The sequence below is a fragment of the Apostichopus japonicus genome, chromosome 13, assembly GCF_037975245.1.
Source record: "Apostichopus japonicus isolate 1M-3 chromosome 13, ASM3797524v1, whole genome shotgun sequence".
Taxonomy (NCBI): Eukaryota; Metazoa; Echinodermata; class Holothuroidea; order Aspidochirotida; family Stichopodidae; genus Apostichopus; species Apostichopus japonicus.
The window spans coordinates 4,974,879-4,993,415 of NC_092573.1; the positions used below are offsets into that span (position 1 = coordinate 4,974,879).

An 18,537-nucleotide genomic window follows, 5' to 3' on the forward strand; every position below is an offset into this window, starting at 1 on the left:
TTCTACTATTGACCCACAATTTATCTTGGGTAGTTTTCTTTTTTAAAAAGGCGACTTAATACGATAAAATAGTCAACATTTCAGATAAAACAGACGAAAGTTCGATTATTTTCTACTATTTTCACTTTATATGCAAAAAAAAATGCGATCTGTAATGTTTTACCATCGGGGTCGAGGGGGGGGGGGGGGACATTTGAAAAACCGACTGTTATTATTGGCCCCTTCACTTAAGATTATTTAAAAAATAAAATCGGGGAAAGCAATATCAAGTTTTTCTGCATTATATTGAACAAATAAAATCCATCATTATTAGTTTTATAGATGTACAAATAGCTTAAACAGTCTTGCCCAAAACTAATTATTACAGCTGTTTCTTAAAGTAGTGCTTTGAACTATGCATGTGAATAAGGCCATCGAATTAGCCTTTTAAAGCAATTTAAAAACAATTATTATTGTCCGTATAAACATACTGCAATCATAAAGGCCGATACATAATTGAAAACGGCCCAATGAGTTTTTTTTTATAAATAATGCATCAGCTATTTCAAGGAAATAAGATAATCATGGAATTTTGTTGCTGTTGTTGGTTTTTTACTGATAAATGATAGTTCAAAAAATATTAAAAAATATAAAACCTAGTTATGTAACTTTTTAACACGCTGTCAGTTAGATAAGAATTAGAATAGTTAGAAATATTATTTTATGAAACAACATAGGGGCCTACATGTAGTGTAAGCGTAGATAATTTTATACATAATAAGAATGCCCCCGACCCCCCCCCCCCCCCCCTACAAAGAAAACATTATGAAAGTCAAATAGAATGTTAAATAGATCCTTAGAATATGATGAAGGTTATATACCATACTGACTTCTGTTAAAATCATATTGATGTATATTAGAGTTGATAGCTGTGTAGTACTTTTATACGTGCAGTACTTCATTGTGTACATTTTATTATGTTTATAACCTGCGAACGATACATGCAAATATTTGAACTTACAAAAAAAAAGGTTTTCTTTAAATTAAATTAGTAGGCGTTGTATTTGTGGGAAGGTAAGAATAATGGTAATAAAACAAACAGAATAACATCGTGTGACTATATAGGATTCCATCCATATTGCTTGTATACTAGCCTACTCCACCAAGAATTATTGGTTGGGGTGTGGGAGGGGATATTAAATAGGAACAGGTGGATGTGAGGCAGGGGGCTTTCATTCATTACCTATAAGAACAACTATATGCCAGCAACACTATAAAAGAAAGTTATATATACGTACAGATATAACGGTGAGGTTTGGGTGGAATACCATATATTATTTGTATCGTTCTTTATATGATAATCGAATGTTACAGCTCGGAATCAATTGAGATTACACTGGTCTTGATGTTTTGAAGTGGGTCGTAATTAATATTGTGTGGTCAAACTGATTTCATTTTTTGTTTTGTAATCACATCGTAACATGTATGCAAAGAGTGAGAGAGAGAGGGGGGGGGTAGGTGGAGAGAGAGAGAGCAAACTGCTCCATTTTGTACTCGATAGGTACCTTTGTACTTGCATTGTCTTGAATATACTTTTGAGAAGCAGCAAAAACAAGTGAATAGAATGTTTCAATGAAATACAGTATTCGCTTCGCTTTCGAAGTCAAGCGAGGGCATGACAACTGTCCAAAATCCAATTTACAATATTAAGACTCATCAAATATCGGAAAAAAATATTAAGTTTGACCTTCAATTCAGCCATGCCATATTCGACATGTTTTTGATTAGTCAGTTAGCATTTCTTGTTGCTTTCAGATCCGGTTCAGTGGAGGTATCTAATACAGTATGCTTCCGGTGATATAGATGAACCTGTATGATCATATACTAACATATATAGAAGCCACACCAGAAATAGCTATTATTTCTGAAGAACTCCAAACACACAAATACACCATGTATACACACGTCTTGACGGTATTGCGGTTAATTACAGGTGCGCCGTATCAGAGTTATTTCATAATCATGTCATATTAGAATATTCTTGTAAGCCTGGCTCTCAGATGCATGTTCTTTTTGTTTTCTTTCTTTTTTACAGGTTATTACTCTAACAAGATTAATAAAGAGCAATATACAATACGTCATGCTTTTTATGACGTTATTCTCCCACGTAAGTAGGATTATCCTTTCCGATACTTTCAATGTCATCCATTTCTGTGTTACTGTTAGCTTTAAGTGTCTCATCATTATGGTTTCCTTCGCCGTCATCGGAGTGACACTGCATCTCGCAAGGCTTGCAACATATCATCAGCCGGTCATGATATGGTCTCAAAGAATGCAGAGGTTTTGGTAACCAATCCCAGTTGGCGAGTGGAGTTTCCTTCATGCATTTACACTTTCTCTGTAGTACGTTGATGAAGATAACAATGAGAAGGAACAGGAAGATGGGAACACCTACTCCGATCAGTACGTAACCATCATCATTCGCTGCTGATAAGGCAAACACCATCGCCGGTAGCACAAAGAAAGCCATGATGAGATAGAATGTCGCAAACCATCGATACTTTGCTGTCGTGTTCCCCAAAATCCGGGCCATCGGGATTGGGAACCGGATCCAGGGGATAGGGTACCATATTAAAATACCAGTGATATTAAACATCAAGTGGCAAATAGCAATTTGAAGAGAATCTTTGAATTTCTCTCCCGTTATGGCTAACGCTGCAAGCAGTCCAGTCGCGGTAGTACCGATATTGGCTCCTAGGGTCAACGGGTACATACGCTCTAGTGAAATGATACCTATGCCAACAAGAGGGGTAATAGCTGAGGTGAAGATGGAGCTACTCTGGACCAGAAAGGTACATAAGGCCCCCGCAAGGATGGCGATATATCCGGTGAAGTAAGCTGCGCAACCTGGAAATTCATAATTGACGACTTTGTGGACAATTTTGGCGATGCTACCTCGAAGGAGAGAATGTAATGTTTTAACGATCACCACCAGGCAAATGAGAAGAAGAGCAACTGATGCAAGGAGGACGAGAACTCCGGCACCACCATCCGAGAGGTTGGAATAAGCAAACCAATGCCAGTTACCTGTAAAAGTAGATAAATTAGTGAATTATGAAAATTGTGCCATATAACAAGATGCTTTCACTCACGATACTTATGAGACATGAGTTGAGTAAAGCGCGTATGAGTATAGCATTCAAGGTTGGATCACACCAGACTGTAAGTCCCACCATGCAGGTCAAAGGTATCGGAATTAATTCTCGCGTGACCTCAGAACTTATAAAACCAAACTAGTTATAAGGGTGTTTAAAAACAGATTATAAAACAACATGAATGAGCAAAGGTTGGGTTATAAAGAAGCGTTCTGGATATTCAATATAGGTATACAAAAAGCGCAGACTTCAAAGCATTTCTATTTTCATTCTTCAGTACAGACACATATCAAAACAAATATCAAACGAGCGCCATCTTTTAGTTGGTTTTTCAGGACGTGTATTATGTATGTCACTGACAATGATTATTATATGTGTTTAAACTGTTGGAAACCATTAAACTTGTCTGGTTGGATATTTATGAACAACGATACTTACATGTCCATATACAACACATGCACTCCAATCTAATTTAACCTTCCCAAGTTGGTAACATTTTATAGCACTGCGCCTCCATTGACCCACTTCCGGGTCAAGGGTCACATTCTCTTCCATCCTGATCAACCATTCTGAAGACCTAAGCAGAATTCAGCTGCTAGTTTCGTCCAGGTTTTTTTTTCATTTATGAATTTTTGGAAGACAAATTGTCATTAGTCAAGGAATACCGTATACTTACAATCTTCCTTATCCAGGCATGTTTTCAGTATTCTGTAAGTGTCATTTTCACCTAAACCTGTCTCCGCAATTTCTGTGATAACATTTTTGTCAATCTAATGTTTATTTAGAGAAGAAGAGGAAGAAAAAAAAACACCAATAAGTAAGAGAATACCACACCAGGAAATTCAATCAAAAATTGTTAATTTCAAGACATAGCGGGAAAACAGGGGAAATCACTCGATAGGAGCAGTACGGTTTATCTTACTGGAAAAATTCTAAACTGAACGGTCATGGTAAGGTAGTGCATACGTTCCGTGGTATTTTCAAACCGTAATATGGTAGGTAGGAATTGCCATTTGAAAATGTTAATCTATTCTCTGATGAAAATACCAAATTGAGTGTGTAAGTCAATAGAGCATATGTTACTTATATCCTGTAAGGTAGATCGTAAACAAAGTTTTGTTTTCAGAGACGTGAATTGTTACTAACCTGAATCACCCATTTAGTAAATGGATCAGTTATTGCTTTCAGAATTTCTATTTTAAAGTCTTCGTTTGATTCAAAGTCTCCAATAATAAGACCGCTGATCCAATACAAGTAACCCGTGGCGACTTCCAGTGGCAGTAAAATTAAGACGGAGATCCAGTTAAACATATCGTGTACTGTTGCGCCTCCAAACGCCCGACGAAATTCGTTCTTCTCTTTGATTTGGCCCAATGCAACAATGGTATTTGTTACTGAAGTACCGATGTTGGCTCCCATAACAACTGGTATGGCAGATTTAACTTCAACTGTAATACAAGTCCGAAAGCAATTTTTAGACCAATTTAAATGTGTATGTATTATTCTTAAAATTATCCAATTATTCCGTACAATCATTGGTGTGCGGGGAAGTGGCTTAGTCGAGGGACTTCCTATATACACTAGTGGAAGATATATATCACTCCTTCTGATATACTGTACACATCCTACTTATCAACTCCCCTTATCGTCACACAAATATTTAAGAGTAACACAACATTGCGTTTATACATCATTATCAGGCGCGTATCCAGGATTTTCTAACCCGGGGGGCGCGAATTACTATCTAAGCGGAGCGCCACCATCGGTTGGCGCGGAGCGTACAAGAAAATTTCTGGTTTTGATACCCCCCAGATCACCGGAAATGGCACTTCTCGGGCTTGAAAATGAGCAACCAGATGTACACTTTTGCCTGAGAACCAAGTATTTCCCAAAAGTTTATTCCATCCATAACCTTTTTGAAGATTGTCACCAGTCACACATCATGTTCGACCTGATTGCATGTCCTATGGATCATTGCTTTTGTAGGTTATTCTACGTTACGGCCCACAATATCCGAAAGCCCCACTTTTCAAGGTTTTAAGCCCATTACTTGTTGAGAATTTGAAAATTCACTTTTCTCGTGAATAAAATCACTTCAAAACATACCCATAATGTTGCACAAAATTCAATCTATAGACAACCAATATAGAAAAACCTCCTTGAACCCCTAACAGGCAGGTCAAAATTGAACGAGAAGAGGAAAGTATGATGACGAATGTTGGTGAGGAAATTTTCGAAAATTCCGACACAGTTCATTTATTGGTGTAGAAATATTGCAACCTCTTATAATGGCTTTTACAAAACTTCGTTGAAGGAACAGAAAATAGCAGATGTTTCCGATATCAGGTATATCGAAAGCGAACACTTCACTCATAGGCGTAGGTCCCGTAGGAGGCGGGGGCTGCAGCCCCCCCCCCCCAATTGCTTTCCCTTTTTTTCGGGCACCTACTGAAAGAAAAATAAATAGCAATGAATAGCTTAAAATGATCTCGTTGGTAATTTAAATAAAGTTCTAAGCTTGGCCGACATTACTACTGTAAAAGAGAGTTTTGACATAAATGGATCTGTATGCTTTTTCTCCATCTACATAAGACATTTGGTTGTTTACATTAGCATCCGGCGGTATACTGTGCAACTTTGACGGACCGTAAGGTACACGATGCCATACAATGTAATGACCGATCTTGCCTATATGATATTGGCATCGACATGTTGAATGCGCGCTTGGCGCGCGAAAAATTTTGGCTTTTTTTTCGGGCAAGTCATTACAGCCCCCAAATCCAATCTGGCTCCTACGCCTTTGACTACACACATTGACAGTTTTTGAGGCTGTTCATCGTGGAACATGCATTTCAATGCTCAATGATATGATGTTATATCTGCTCTTTGCTTTACAAATTCGAACAGGCGTGTAGCGAGTAATTGCCAAGGGAGGGCGAAGCCTGTAGGCAAACTATCCAAGCGAAGCGCCACCATGAGTTGGCGCGAAGCGTACAAGAAAAATTTTGGCCGAAAATGCCTCCCAGATCGCTGGAAATGACACTTCCCAGGCCTTGTAAGTTGCATCTAAGCATTGTCTATTTTGAAATTACTAGCGATGTCATAAAGAAAATTTGCTCGGGGGGGGGCGGTCACCCCCTTCCCGAAATGCGTTATGTTCCCCGACGACTCGGTCGAGTTCAAGTACATTAGTGAGAGAGGAAAAACGGAAACGTCAAAAATGGAGTTGTCGGGGTAAGGGGTAGGGTGAGGCGCACACCCCCTCCGTAATCCTTGATCTGTCACTGGCTACCCTGTGTATATAATAGGGATCTTTCTCTTCCCGAGGTCTTGGCTATCTTCTACTCCCTCCTTTTCTCCTTTTTCTCTCTTTTTTCTTTTTCTTTTCCCTTCCTTCCTCTCCTCCTTTTCTTTTTTCCCCTCCTTTTCCCTTTTTTCTTCTCTTTTTTTTCTCTCCTCTTTTCCTTACCCGGGGGGCGCGCGCCCCCAACGCCCCCCCCTGGATACGCACCTGATTATAGACCTAATTTATAGTTTAAATGTGCCTCGAAGAGCACTTTTTGGCGTATAAACGTCTAATTTGTTTCGGGGCCTACATGGCTTCAATGACCCCATGGTCACATCCCATGCGTTATCAAATCCTTGATTGCCCTCTTGCCCTTCCATAGAGGATCGTGTTCCTTTAAAGCTTATCTAAATCAGTCGAGTAGGGGCAGGGAAAGGGTAGACGAGATTCCGACCCGTGCCCTCCAATGTCTACAATCCACCTTATTCTTTCTTTAACGTTAAGTGAGAGTTGTTCTACAAGATGGTTACGCATAGCGCACTGCATTATACAATGAATTAATCATTGGACGCATGACTATATTATACAAAAACAAATCCGACAACCTACTTCCTCCAAACATTTCAAGACGTTCCGTTTCTTGTCATAAACAATTTTCAAAACTTGAAACATAACATCATGTTAGTATTCACATTTTCACTAAAAATGACTGTGTGGTAATGTGCAGGGGGTATACATAAACATGTTGCTGCAGTGAATGTATGTTAATGTGTTCTTTCCGGTTATTCTGACTTAGCTGGATTATGGGATCAACAATACGATTGGTTTGCGCATGCCCAGAGTGCCTATGAGAATATACGTTCCATTCCAGATGGAGACATAATGAATTGATTTCTACACATCATTTGATCTAGACGAAACATTCATCCATACATTTTGACTGATTCACGTTTTTGCTTCAAGATATATCTGCTTTGGTTACTATTACCATAACCTCCTCACATGACATACAAAAACAAAAAACGCCTGATCTACAGATATTTCGTGACCAACTGTTGCTGGAAATAATCCGTGATTGCTCTTTTGTTATATGAAACCAGACGGCTAACCCATATTCCAGTTTATACATTTCCTAACAGGGTTTATAGAGACTTACAGTTTTTCTTTTTCTTGGAGGAGCAAAACAATTAGTAAACTTAAAAGTGACAGAATATTTTGCGAGCCCAATGAAGTATTAGGTATACATAGGTCTATACATATAGGATAGCTACAAGTAAATCTAGCAATAATGACCTACGGTATTGATATTTTGGCCTTTTCTAAGTCATCATGATCATTTTGATGCTTGGATGTCGAAGAGGACGAATATAAATTACTGATGGTGAAAAAAAGTCTGGAGGATTGAAGGTGATTTAAGGAATTTTGGACAATCTTAGGTGAAACATGAAAAGTGCGCAACAAGAGCTGGCAGATGGGTTGTTGAGCAGTATGCTCATCTTTGAGCTCTTCTAGCCACACCTGGTGCCACACCTACATGGACTACCCCCTGGTCCCGCGCCTTCATCCATTTAGAGATATATTTAATACTCACTGATTCCACTCCCAACCATTGCTACAACAATGGAGGTTGAAGTACTGGAGCTCTGTACCAACACAGTAACAAGCACGCCAATCATCAGAGCTGCAACCGGATTGCCCAGTAGTGAATGATTATTCAAGACTTGACCCGCCGTGACTCCGCCCACCAACCTGAAGGCGGTGCTAAGAAAACTCAAGGAACATACGAATAAGTACAATGTAGCTAAAAGAATCAAAAGTCGGATCATAGTCCATGCCACTTTCTTCACCTTTTCCTTTGGTCTAAGGTCTGTAAACAAAATGGGGCAGAAAAGAAAAACAGCTTTTATTATTTATTTATTTATTTTTAATCTAGCTTTTAAATGTATAAGTGTAATGCTTGATAAGAATTAGCACATCTCCAAAATTTGGATGGTCTTGGTATGTAAGAAAGACGATACCCTACCTGTCTCCATTCAACATTTGCACTCCAATGTACAACAATGGAGGTTGAAGTACTGGAGCTCTGTACCAACACAGTAACCAGCACGCCAATCACCAGAGCTGCAACCGGATTGCCCAGTAGTGAATGATTATTCAAGACTTGACCCGCCGTGACTCCGCCCACATAACTGGACCAATAACGTTCTAGCTCTACGCACCTAAAAAACCCATTTGGGAGTCAACCCCCATTTCCATCTTAATCCTTTCGAAGCTGCCAATCTACAGTTACAATATCATGACTATGACTGTGAATATATGCCTATGATGTAAGAGTACGGGGCCCAGAATTGGCTCAGCAAGAAATGGGAAGTAATATCTGTATATATTTGATCGACTTTTCTTTCCTGTCAGTGTTTTAACTCTCCAAAAAAAGTTTTTGCAACACCTTGAAAACGATATTAAACGTGTCGTTTTGTTGAAAAACGTTGAAATACACTCCTTTGTTTAAATTGTGTTATAAATGCAATGAGGGTCCAATTCGTTTGGATATCTTGAGGTGATTTATTATTCCTCAAATCAAAGCCACAACATGGCGAAGTTTGTATATTCACCCCCTCCCATAAGATTAAACCCTCGTCCACCGCTTCTGTGACGACGTGCACCTTCAACCAGGGAGTTATTATGGAACAACAACAACTCCCTGCTTCAACTATGTTTATCCGGGATTGAGGATCGTAATCTAAACATGATACATACGTCAGTAATTCTTTGTTTCACGCGTTGAGCATGAATCAAAGGAAATACCGATAGATGTATTGTCTAATATTTTTTAGATTACGTGTTGTCGTCGAATTGTATTTCGTTAACTGTGTTTGGATATTTCTTAAATGTACCATGATGTTTGAGTTAACAGCTTAGATGACAAGGAATGTCGCACCCTTCATAGATTTAACTTCCTTATTCTGTCGATAAGAAGACTGATTTTGATGGATGAGTAAAGATATATAGTGAAGCATCATATTCATTCTAGACATGTGTTAGCATGCCCATTTCCATTGGTATAACGGAACTTATATTTATGTGTATTGTAAAGACAGTAAGTGCTAGATAAGCAAATAAGTTTCCAGCTTTACATTTGATTCGAACCAGTGTCCTCGGCTTTGTAGGCCCAAAATCATGTGCTATGGTCTCTGGTGTAAATGTTATGTTTATAATGCATCCCGTTGATAGGATGAAGTTTAAAATCTTGAAAATTAAAAAATCTTTTCACTGTTTTAACCAGGCCTTCCACTCCATACGGTATGGGGTTAAAGAAATTCACGTTCTGGTTTTTTAATATTTTTTATGATCAATTGTCTTCACAATACGACAAAAATAAGTCAGCAACAGGTTTTGATACATAACCATACAAATGGCCACCCGATACACATAGAGAACACAGTTACTACTGTAAATCTTACAGCTTTGTACCACAGTAAAAACTGGATCGTGCTATAATTTGGTAGCATGAGCATGCTATTAGGATTACAGTATAAGAACTGAGGATATGTGTAATTCCAACAAATCCAGTTGTTTGGGATTTGTTGGAATTACAAATATCCTCATTTCTTACTGTAAACTTAATAGCACATGCTACCGATTTATCAGATTTGTCAGCACGATCCAGTATTTACTGTGGTACAAAACTTTAGATTTACAGTAGTTACTGTAATCTCTGTGTGAATCGGCTGAAATGGCAAAAGCAACAGTGAAATTGCGACCTTCTCTACAACGGGACATATAATATTAAACTCTATTGAACAGTAGACCTATGTCAATAGAGCGATAGTCGCATTCGTCGAGTGGGAGGCCCACCGAATTTCGATTAACTTTAAAAATGCTGTTTGCATCACTTTTTAATATGCATATCCACACTGTTGGGCATCTATGGGCATTATCCAATAAACCCTGTTCAGTTTTCATCTTGCCAACATTTAATTGTGGTAGTTAACCCATATATATATATATCAACACATTGTAATAAAATATTGACAATTCAACGTACACCACTAGAGCTTGTCCGGTCTGGGTATTTATGACTTACGATACTTACCTGTCTTCATACGACATCATGCCCTTATGCACTCCAATCTATGGATAACCTTCACTAATTGATAATATTTTAGCACTACGCCCCTATTTTAACTTCTGGGTAGATGCCCACCCCTCCTCTTTCCGCTATTTTTAACCTACTATAGTTCCTAGTACCACTGGTATCGCTGTGCATTCTTTTCACCACTTGAAACAAGCACATGCTTTTATAACCCTTCTGATTATTATAAAATATTTACCTCTCCATTTTGTTTTATCGCCAAGTTCTGGGAGCACGACTTGCCAAGGATCCTCTGCGTCAACCAAAGACCTTTTATCGCCACGTTTACCTTGCGACTGAAATGACACAAATAAATAACCATAGTAAAACCACATATGAGTTATAAACTGACTCAGTTGCTCAGCTTAAAGATGGTGTAAACTAGCATTACATGTCAACGTTTTAGCTTTACGTTAAATATCAGAACAGGTGCTTTCATATATAAACGACCCCCAAAACAGTAAACTGGTGAATTAATCCCTTCTTCCGTATGGTTAATAGAATAAACCCATTACACTAGTTTTAAACAACTAGTACGTGATACTGTATGGTTTTCCGAAAGGGAAAACTATGGAATCACTCTTAGTCTCTTACCGACCTTGCAATATTGTGAGGGGGACCACGGATTGTAAAGTCAGCAATGACTATAACGCGGATCACAAAGTCGTTAAAAGGATTGTCTGGTGGCCCAAAGAAGTTACCTTAAAAAATAGTAAATAATTTTCCAAACATGTTGTCAAAGTATGAGAACGCTAATATTGCGTTTGACAGAGAAACGATTTTTTAATCGTTAAGGATAGACATTTCAAATATGATTTGAACAGTACAATACGTGACGTCAGCTATGCTAATGCAGATTGCGTCATAACCCACGCTCCGCACAGTACCTATACGGTAATCACAACAAAAACCGCGTTTGTATACAGATAAATAGCTTCCTTAATTTCTGGTGAAATTTTTTATAAATTAGATATGATTTAAAAAACTCCTTAAGCCGCCATATACGTAGTAGATCAGTGGTTTCGTGTTCTTTCTGTAACACAAGATAAGTTTTAACAGCAGACTCTTCGTTGTTTATACATCGCGCTATCCAGCTCCAGCGCGAAGAATGTTAGCGCGTATAGGCTACTCTAACGTTTACAAACGGACAGTTCTGCGAAGCCTTAGTTAGCTTCCCCGTGCTACATTCTGCTCTGAAAACGATTCCGCCAAGTTTCATCTTTCGGTGTAACAAATACTTTTCAAGTTTCCTTTTACTGTTAATTTGATCCGTGAATTTTATTTCAGCGATTTCGAAGAACAGTTTATGAACTGTGGTTTGAGTGTGAGTGTACTATGTGTAACGCTATACAAGTACACCAACTGGGCATCGTAGGATATACGAGTTCGCGAGTATGTACGTTATATTAGGCAATCCAATGTGCATACACGTGAGAGTGTATTTGTTGCGGAAATGGGAGTGCTTTCTTCAAGTCGCCTGTTTTGCCTATCTGCAAGCACTACGTCATTCACCATATTGAAGCGTTCGAACAAACGGTACTTTTGGTGAGAAACTGGTGAATTTGAAAACCAGATTTCTACAAGAAGAAAACGTCGAATGGGGACAATTTTTACATGGTTAGAAAGAGAAAAATAATAACTTCAAGGACAATGTATCAAAATCTTCCACCAGACAATTCCTTTAAGTACTATTACGGTTAGATTCGTTCAACACAGCAGCATACAGAAACGTTGTACTCAAAGCCAAAGTGAATTAATCAGGTCACACATTTGGAATCTATGCATACTAAGTTTTTAAATACCGCCATTATTCAGTCGGGGAAACACTTTATACTACAGTTTTGATTCCTTACTGTTTGATTCTCTGCATTAGATATAATCAGCAAGTGCTAAACATACGATGAGTCTATGGTGTGTAGAACTGTATGTGTTTATAGTCTAAATTTACCCACATCATTCTCAGACACAATGTTTTGTCAATTTATCAATTAACAATTGTTTTGTCATAAGGAGAAAAGCTTTGACAAGAATATTTGGTCGCAATTTAGTCCAACTTGTGCATTAGATCATGGCTAACCATGTAAGTTGTACAATATAATTTGACAATAGAGGGCGGTTTGGTTATGCGATGTGACAGAAAATTTGCCTAGGTGTTGGCCTACGTAATACATACATATTCCACATGTATTGCGTGTGGAAGGAACAGATTATTGTTATATACCCATATAAAAACAAATTGGGGGATACCCCCCCCCCCACACACACACACATGCAAACACGCACTAACGGACAGAATGTTACAATATATGAATGTAATTCAGGTATATGCAGTACAATATAAGCAGTCGACAATTTGTCTGCATTCTTCAAAAGGTCTAAACACCAAACAAGATCAAAGGGGAGATGGCGCGCCCCCCCCCCCTCTCCCCCGGTTTCATCATGGCCGACGTCGAGGATGCCAACGGGTCGGAAATACTACAATAAACGGGAACAGCCGTAAGGAGACGCAATGACGAATCCTACTTAACTATATATACATCTGGGAAAACGTCCCTTAGGCGACGAAAACAAAGTTTTACGCCAAACTACAACGGCTGTGAAGACCAAGCTACCGTATGGCAAGCCGTTTTAACATTTACCTCGCAATTAGACTTAAGTCGAATACATTTCACTTAAGTGAAATGGAATTCCACTTAAGTGAAATGTATTCCACTTAAGTGGAATTCAATTTCACTTAAGTAGAAATGGACATTTCTATTTCACTTAAGTGGAAATGCATTCCACTTAAGTGGAATTGTATTTCACTTAAGTGGAATACATTTCCACTTAAGTGGAATTGTATTCCACTTAAGCTAAATAGCCCATCTATTTCACTTAAGTGGAATACAATTCCACAATAATAAATAAAAATACTACAATAAACGGGAACAGCCGTAAGGAGACGCAATGACGAATCCTACTTAACTATATATACATCTGGGAAAACGTCCCTTAGGCGACGAAAACAAAGTTTTACGCCAAACTACAACGGCTGTGAAGACCAAGCTACCGTATGGCAAGCCGTTTTAACATTTACCTCGCAATTAGACTTAAGTCGAATACATTTCACTTAAGTGAAATGGAATTCCACTTAAGTGAAATGTATTCCACTTAAGTGGAATTCAATTTCACTTAAGTAGAAATGGACATTTCTATTTCACTTAAGTGGAAATGCATTCCACTTAAGTGGAATTGTATTTCACTTAAGTGGAATACATTTCCACTTAAGTGGAATAGCCCATCTATTTCACTTAAGTGGAATACAATTCCACTTAAGTGGAATGCATTTCCACTTAAGTGAAATACAATTCCACTTAAGTGGAATGCATTTCCACTTAAGTGGAATTGTATTCCACTTAAGTAGAATACAATTTCACTTAAGTGGAATAACATCTTTTGGGCGTCAATTTCACTTAAGTGGAATTCTATTCTGCTTAAGTAAAATACAATTCCACTTAAGTGGAAATGTTGATATGTGGCTTACATATAAATACAATTTAGGGTAATGTTCGTCGTAACGCATTCAATTGCTCATCACATATGATGATTTAGTCGATCCTCGTTGCACGTGTACATCATGGCTACGGCTAATCATTCACATCTAACATTGCTGGAAAGCGATCAAATAATTGTTGTTGTTAGAGACACAATTCGAAGTGTTGTTTCCTCACTTGCACAGGGGAACAATCAGTATGATGCACAACAGAGGCGACTTACATCTTGTTTAAGTAACATAGGCAGAATTCGTAACTTTTTAGATAGTGAAACTTTTGACGAAATAAAAGATTCCATCCAAAACCCAAATCCACAAAAAGTAAAACGTTTTCTTGCCCTTGTCAATGCGTTTTCGGCTGTAGCTGCAACCACTTATAATGTATTTGCCATGGCTTTATTTTGGTAATGGTATTCGTCAGGTACCAGGTCAGGTACGTACGTACACACCTTGCACGGGTGTTAAGTGCTAGCTGGATCCCGATGGACAGCCGATATTCATTGTGCACATATCGACACCACGTGCGTACGTACACGTATCGCGGCAAGTTGTTTAGAATGGCGCGCAAAGGCATGGGCAAAGTTTGGCGGTAAATGTACTAGCCAATCACATTCCACTTAAGTGGAATAGACTAGCCAATCACATTCCACTTAAGTGAAATAGACTATCCAATCACATTTCACTTAAGTGGAATGCATTTCCACTTAAGTGGAATTGTATTCCACTTAAGTGAAATAGACAGGACATTCCACTTAAGTGGAATTGTATTCCACTTAAGTAGAATACAATTCCACTTAAGTGAAATGCATTTCCACTTAAGCGGAATACAATTCCACTTAAGTGGAATGCAATTCCACTTAAGTGAAATAGAATTTAGCTTAAGTAAAATGCAGTGACAAGTTGATGAATTCAGCTTAAGTAAAATACAATTAAGCTTAAGTGGAATGGTATTCCACTTAAGTGAAATAGAATTCCACTTAAGTTAAATAGTATTCTGCTTAAGTGAAATTGAATTCCACTTAAGTGAAATGTATTCGACTTAAGTCGAATTGCGAGGTAAATGTTAAAACGGCTTGCCATACTACCGCCATGGTAAGCGATTGAGCTATTGTCAGGCCCATTACCTCCAACAAAGCATATTGATAGTGACCTGGTTATACCTGACCTCACATACTAATCTGAACAATACTCGCCTGCTCACATGACGTACGCAGCTAAGTTATTCGTGGTTAATGCACTGTGCAGTCATACGTTGAATAGTTAAAATAGTAAGCATGCATGCATATATTATTATTTGCTGCAGTGTGAATTCCTTTACGTATTATTTAAAACACTTAATTGTTAAGCAGTAAATTCATGTTTGTTTTTCTTTGTCTGTTTCTCTGTCATAACGTTTGCCCCTTAAATTTTCTTTATAAAAAAATAATAAAAATATTTATATAAAGATATAAGTTTCCAAAAATACTCCCCTGGAAGAAGGCTACTTCAGTTATTTCCTTTGTCTATCAAATAGGGATATTCAGTAAGACAATAAAAAATAGTGAGGGAACATGTAGACGTGATCACAACAGTAGCCTATAATTATAGGGTAATGGTGACCCGCCTGTTAGATGAGCCTTCTAGGATATTTGCAGTCAAAACTTCGTTCCAAATTGTCAGCCCTAGCAACACGGTCCTTTATCTGTGCATTCACGATACTTCGTTACACGCCTTAGCTGTGGTTTCTGATTGCGTAACTTGATGGTGCCGACAGTACAATGCATCTTTTTGTTCTCTTTATAATGAACTTCAAACATCTTGTGTCTATTGTTATCGGTCATGGTACCGTGTTATTCTAGATAATGGGATTTGCAATCTTAAAAGGATCATACAGCTTACCTCAGATCATGGAGGTAAAAACAGATGCTCAGATTAAACTAATTCACAAATGTTTCAATCGATTCGCTGCACTCTGAAATTGTTAAAACTTTCCCAGCGGGCATTGTTGACGTTGAAAGTAAAATGCACGTAAAATCCCCTGATTAATTGTATGGTCAGCTTAGTGCAACAATTCCTTTTTTTAAAGCACATTTTATGGCTATAACGAAGCACGTTACTTCGGAGTTCAAGTATCAGCGTTGCTCAATAAATTTTCTACGAGGACTATAGAGACCATTAAATAATTTGGAGCATATGACCAGAATCAAATTCTCTAGATTTGAGCAATGTACAAAGCTGCCAATAGGCAAACCCGATAAGGCAGCAAATTGTGGGTCGACTTTTTTTAGGGCGGATTTGACCAGGGGGCCCGATTAAGAACCCCTGCTTTTTATGGAGACCTCAGACTTTTGTACATCGGTCAAATTTAAGCCGCTGCAATGCTGCCAAAAGTACCAGCGCGCTTCAGAAATTGTTTTTGACTGCCATGGTTTGGGCTAATTGTTCAAATTCGCAAGAGTCGACCCTTGGTAGCGGCTGAGCAAAGGACCCTCTCATTAAATGTCGGTCCCATCCAACGATGTTTTCTTAACTTCTCGATACCGAAATTTTCCGTATAAAGTATAATATTTGCGATTTTGTAATTTTCGTAAAGAAGGAGGGGTTGGGGTGAGGTATATGTTTCAAATACGAAATTGTTTTGGAACGGTCGGTTGGATATTTTTATCGACCCAAAAAGCATGGAAATGCTCTGAATTATTCTTGTAGTTATAGGGCATAACAGGATCATGTTTCTATGCTCTGAATTATTCTTGTAGTTATAGGGCATAACAGGATCATGTTTCTATGCTCCGAATTATTCTTGTAGTTATAGGGCATAACAGGATCATGTTTCTATGCTCCGAATTATTCTTGTAGTTATAGGGCATAACAGGATCATGTTTCTATGCTCCGAATTATTCTTGTAGTTATAGGGCATAACAGGATCATGTTTCTATGCTCCGAATTATTCTTGTAGTTATAGGGCATAACAGGATCATGTTTCTATGCTCCGAATTATTCTTGTAGTTATAGGGCATAACAGGATCATGTTTCTATGCTCCGAATTATTCTTGTAGTTATAGGGCATAACAGGATCATGTTTCTATGCTCCGAATTATTCTTGTAGTTATAGGGCATAACAGGATCATGTTTCTATGCTCCGAATTATTCTTGTAGTTATAGGGCATAACAAGATCATGTTTCTATGCTCTGAATTATTCTTGTAGTTATAGGGCATAACAGGATCATGTTTCTATGCTCTGAATTATTCTTGTAGTTATAGGGCATAACAGGATCATGTTTCTATGCTCCGAATTATTCTTGTAGTTATAGGGCATAACAGGAACATGTTTCTATGCTCTGAATTGTTAGTCTTATAATCAAACGTTGTAGTCAACATTGTACAGGACGTTTATACAGCTGATGGGAGTATAAATGTTATTTACTCGAGATTAAATTAAAGTACATATTTGAAACAAAAACAATAAAGAGAGAGAGAGAGAGAATACAAAAAGAGAAACTCACCATCTTGATGTTCGCTGGGGCTACGGATAGGAGTCTGGTAAAAGATTATAACAAAAGAAATACACATACAGGTCGATTGGCTAATACAATTCTAGGAGGATGATGAATCTTCTGACGGAACGAGCACGTATCCATTGACTTGTAGGCCCTATCAGCTTAACTCACACCACTAAGTAGTTGCGTATAGGGGCGACAGATATGCAGATGAACTAAGTCGCTACAGTCTACAGTAATACGGCTAAGAAGTCCGGGAACGACTGACTGAACCAATACTAGTTCTAACAGTAACAACCCCGCTCGACAATTTCTCCCTTTTCTATTCCTCTGTTTGAGATGAGAATTAATGCAACGTTAAATAGTCGTCGCAAACAACTTTAGAACGGTACTTATAAACACAAAATCCTTCAAATAACTGATTGTGAACGATGTGATCCCGCGATCTTCAGCTTTCACCTAAACAACGTGTTTTTTACTTTTCTTTTCAACGTAGGTCATGGCGATAAGATTGAATTAAAGGATCCGATCAATGGTAACCCAGTGACAATAAACTTTAGTTCTCGTCAAGCTTGAATGAGTTTGGTGGTATAGATGCAGGGAAGGAAGGTATCTCATGTGCATCACATGGGAGGAGTTTAGAATAAAAAACAGAGAATAATAAAAGTTGGGGATTTTTACAGTGTTTAATTCGCACAGTCTTAATACTGCGATGCAATGTGAGAGGAGACGGGTGAGAGGGGGAGGTAGGGGTGAGAGGGGAGCTTGTCGGGGTTAGCAATGAAGTTAAGGAAATGGGTGAGAGGGGGAAGGAGGGGTGAGAGGGGTGAGAGGGAGGAGGAGCTTGTCGGGGATAGCTGTGGTGTTGAGGAGACGGGTGAGAGGGGGAGGGAGGGGTGAGAGGGGAGGGGAGCTTGCCGGGGTTAGCAGTAGAGTTAAGGAAATGGCTGAGAGAGGGAGGGGTGAGAGGGGGAGT

The 18,537-nt window shown here is 38.4% G+C and overlaps 1 protein-coding gene across 1 annotated transcript; it reads right to left on the bottom strand.

The window, feature by feature from the left end:
* Positions 1 to 265: 265 nt before the first annotated feature.
* Positions 266 to 18,046, bottom strand: LOC139978849 (sodium-dependent phosphate transport protein 2B-like). Its single transcript, XM_071989379.1, has 6 exons — positions 17,568 to 18,046; positions 10,752 to 10,848; positions 8,012 to 8,287; positions 4,281 to 4,582; positions 3,811 to 3,904; positions 266 to 3,066 (listed from the first exon to the last, which is right to left on the bottom strand). Exons 1-6 carry the CDS (start codon positions 17,568 to 17,570, stop codon positions 2,135 to 2,137), a joined length of 1,704 nt encoding a protein of 567 aa, XP_071845480.1. The 5' UTR covers positions 17,571 to 18,046; the 3' UTR covers positions 266 to 2,134.
* Between the last annotated feature and the right edge of the window lie 491 nt (positions 18,047 to 18,537).

Coding starts and splice junctions, on each gene's coding strand:
- LOC139978849 (XM_071989379.1), bottom strand. Junction 3,905..4,280: donor TTACTAAATGGGTGATTCAG/GTTAGTAACAAT, acceptor AATAAACATTAG/ATTGACAAAAATGTTATCAC. Junction 3,067..3,810: donor ATGCCTGGATAAGGAAGATT/GTAAGTATACGG, acceptor CTACTTTTACAG/GTAACTGGCATTGGTTTGCT.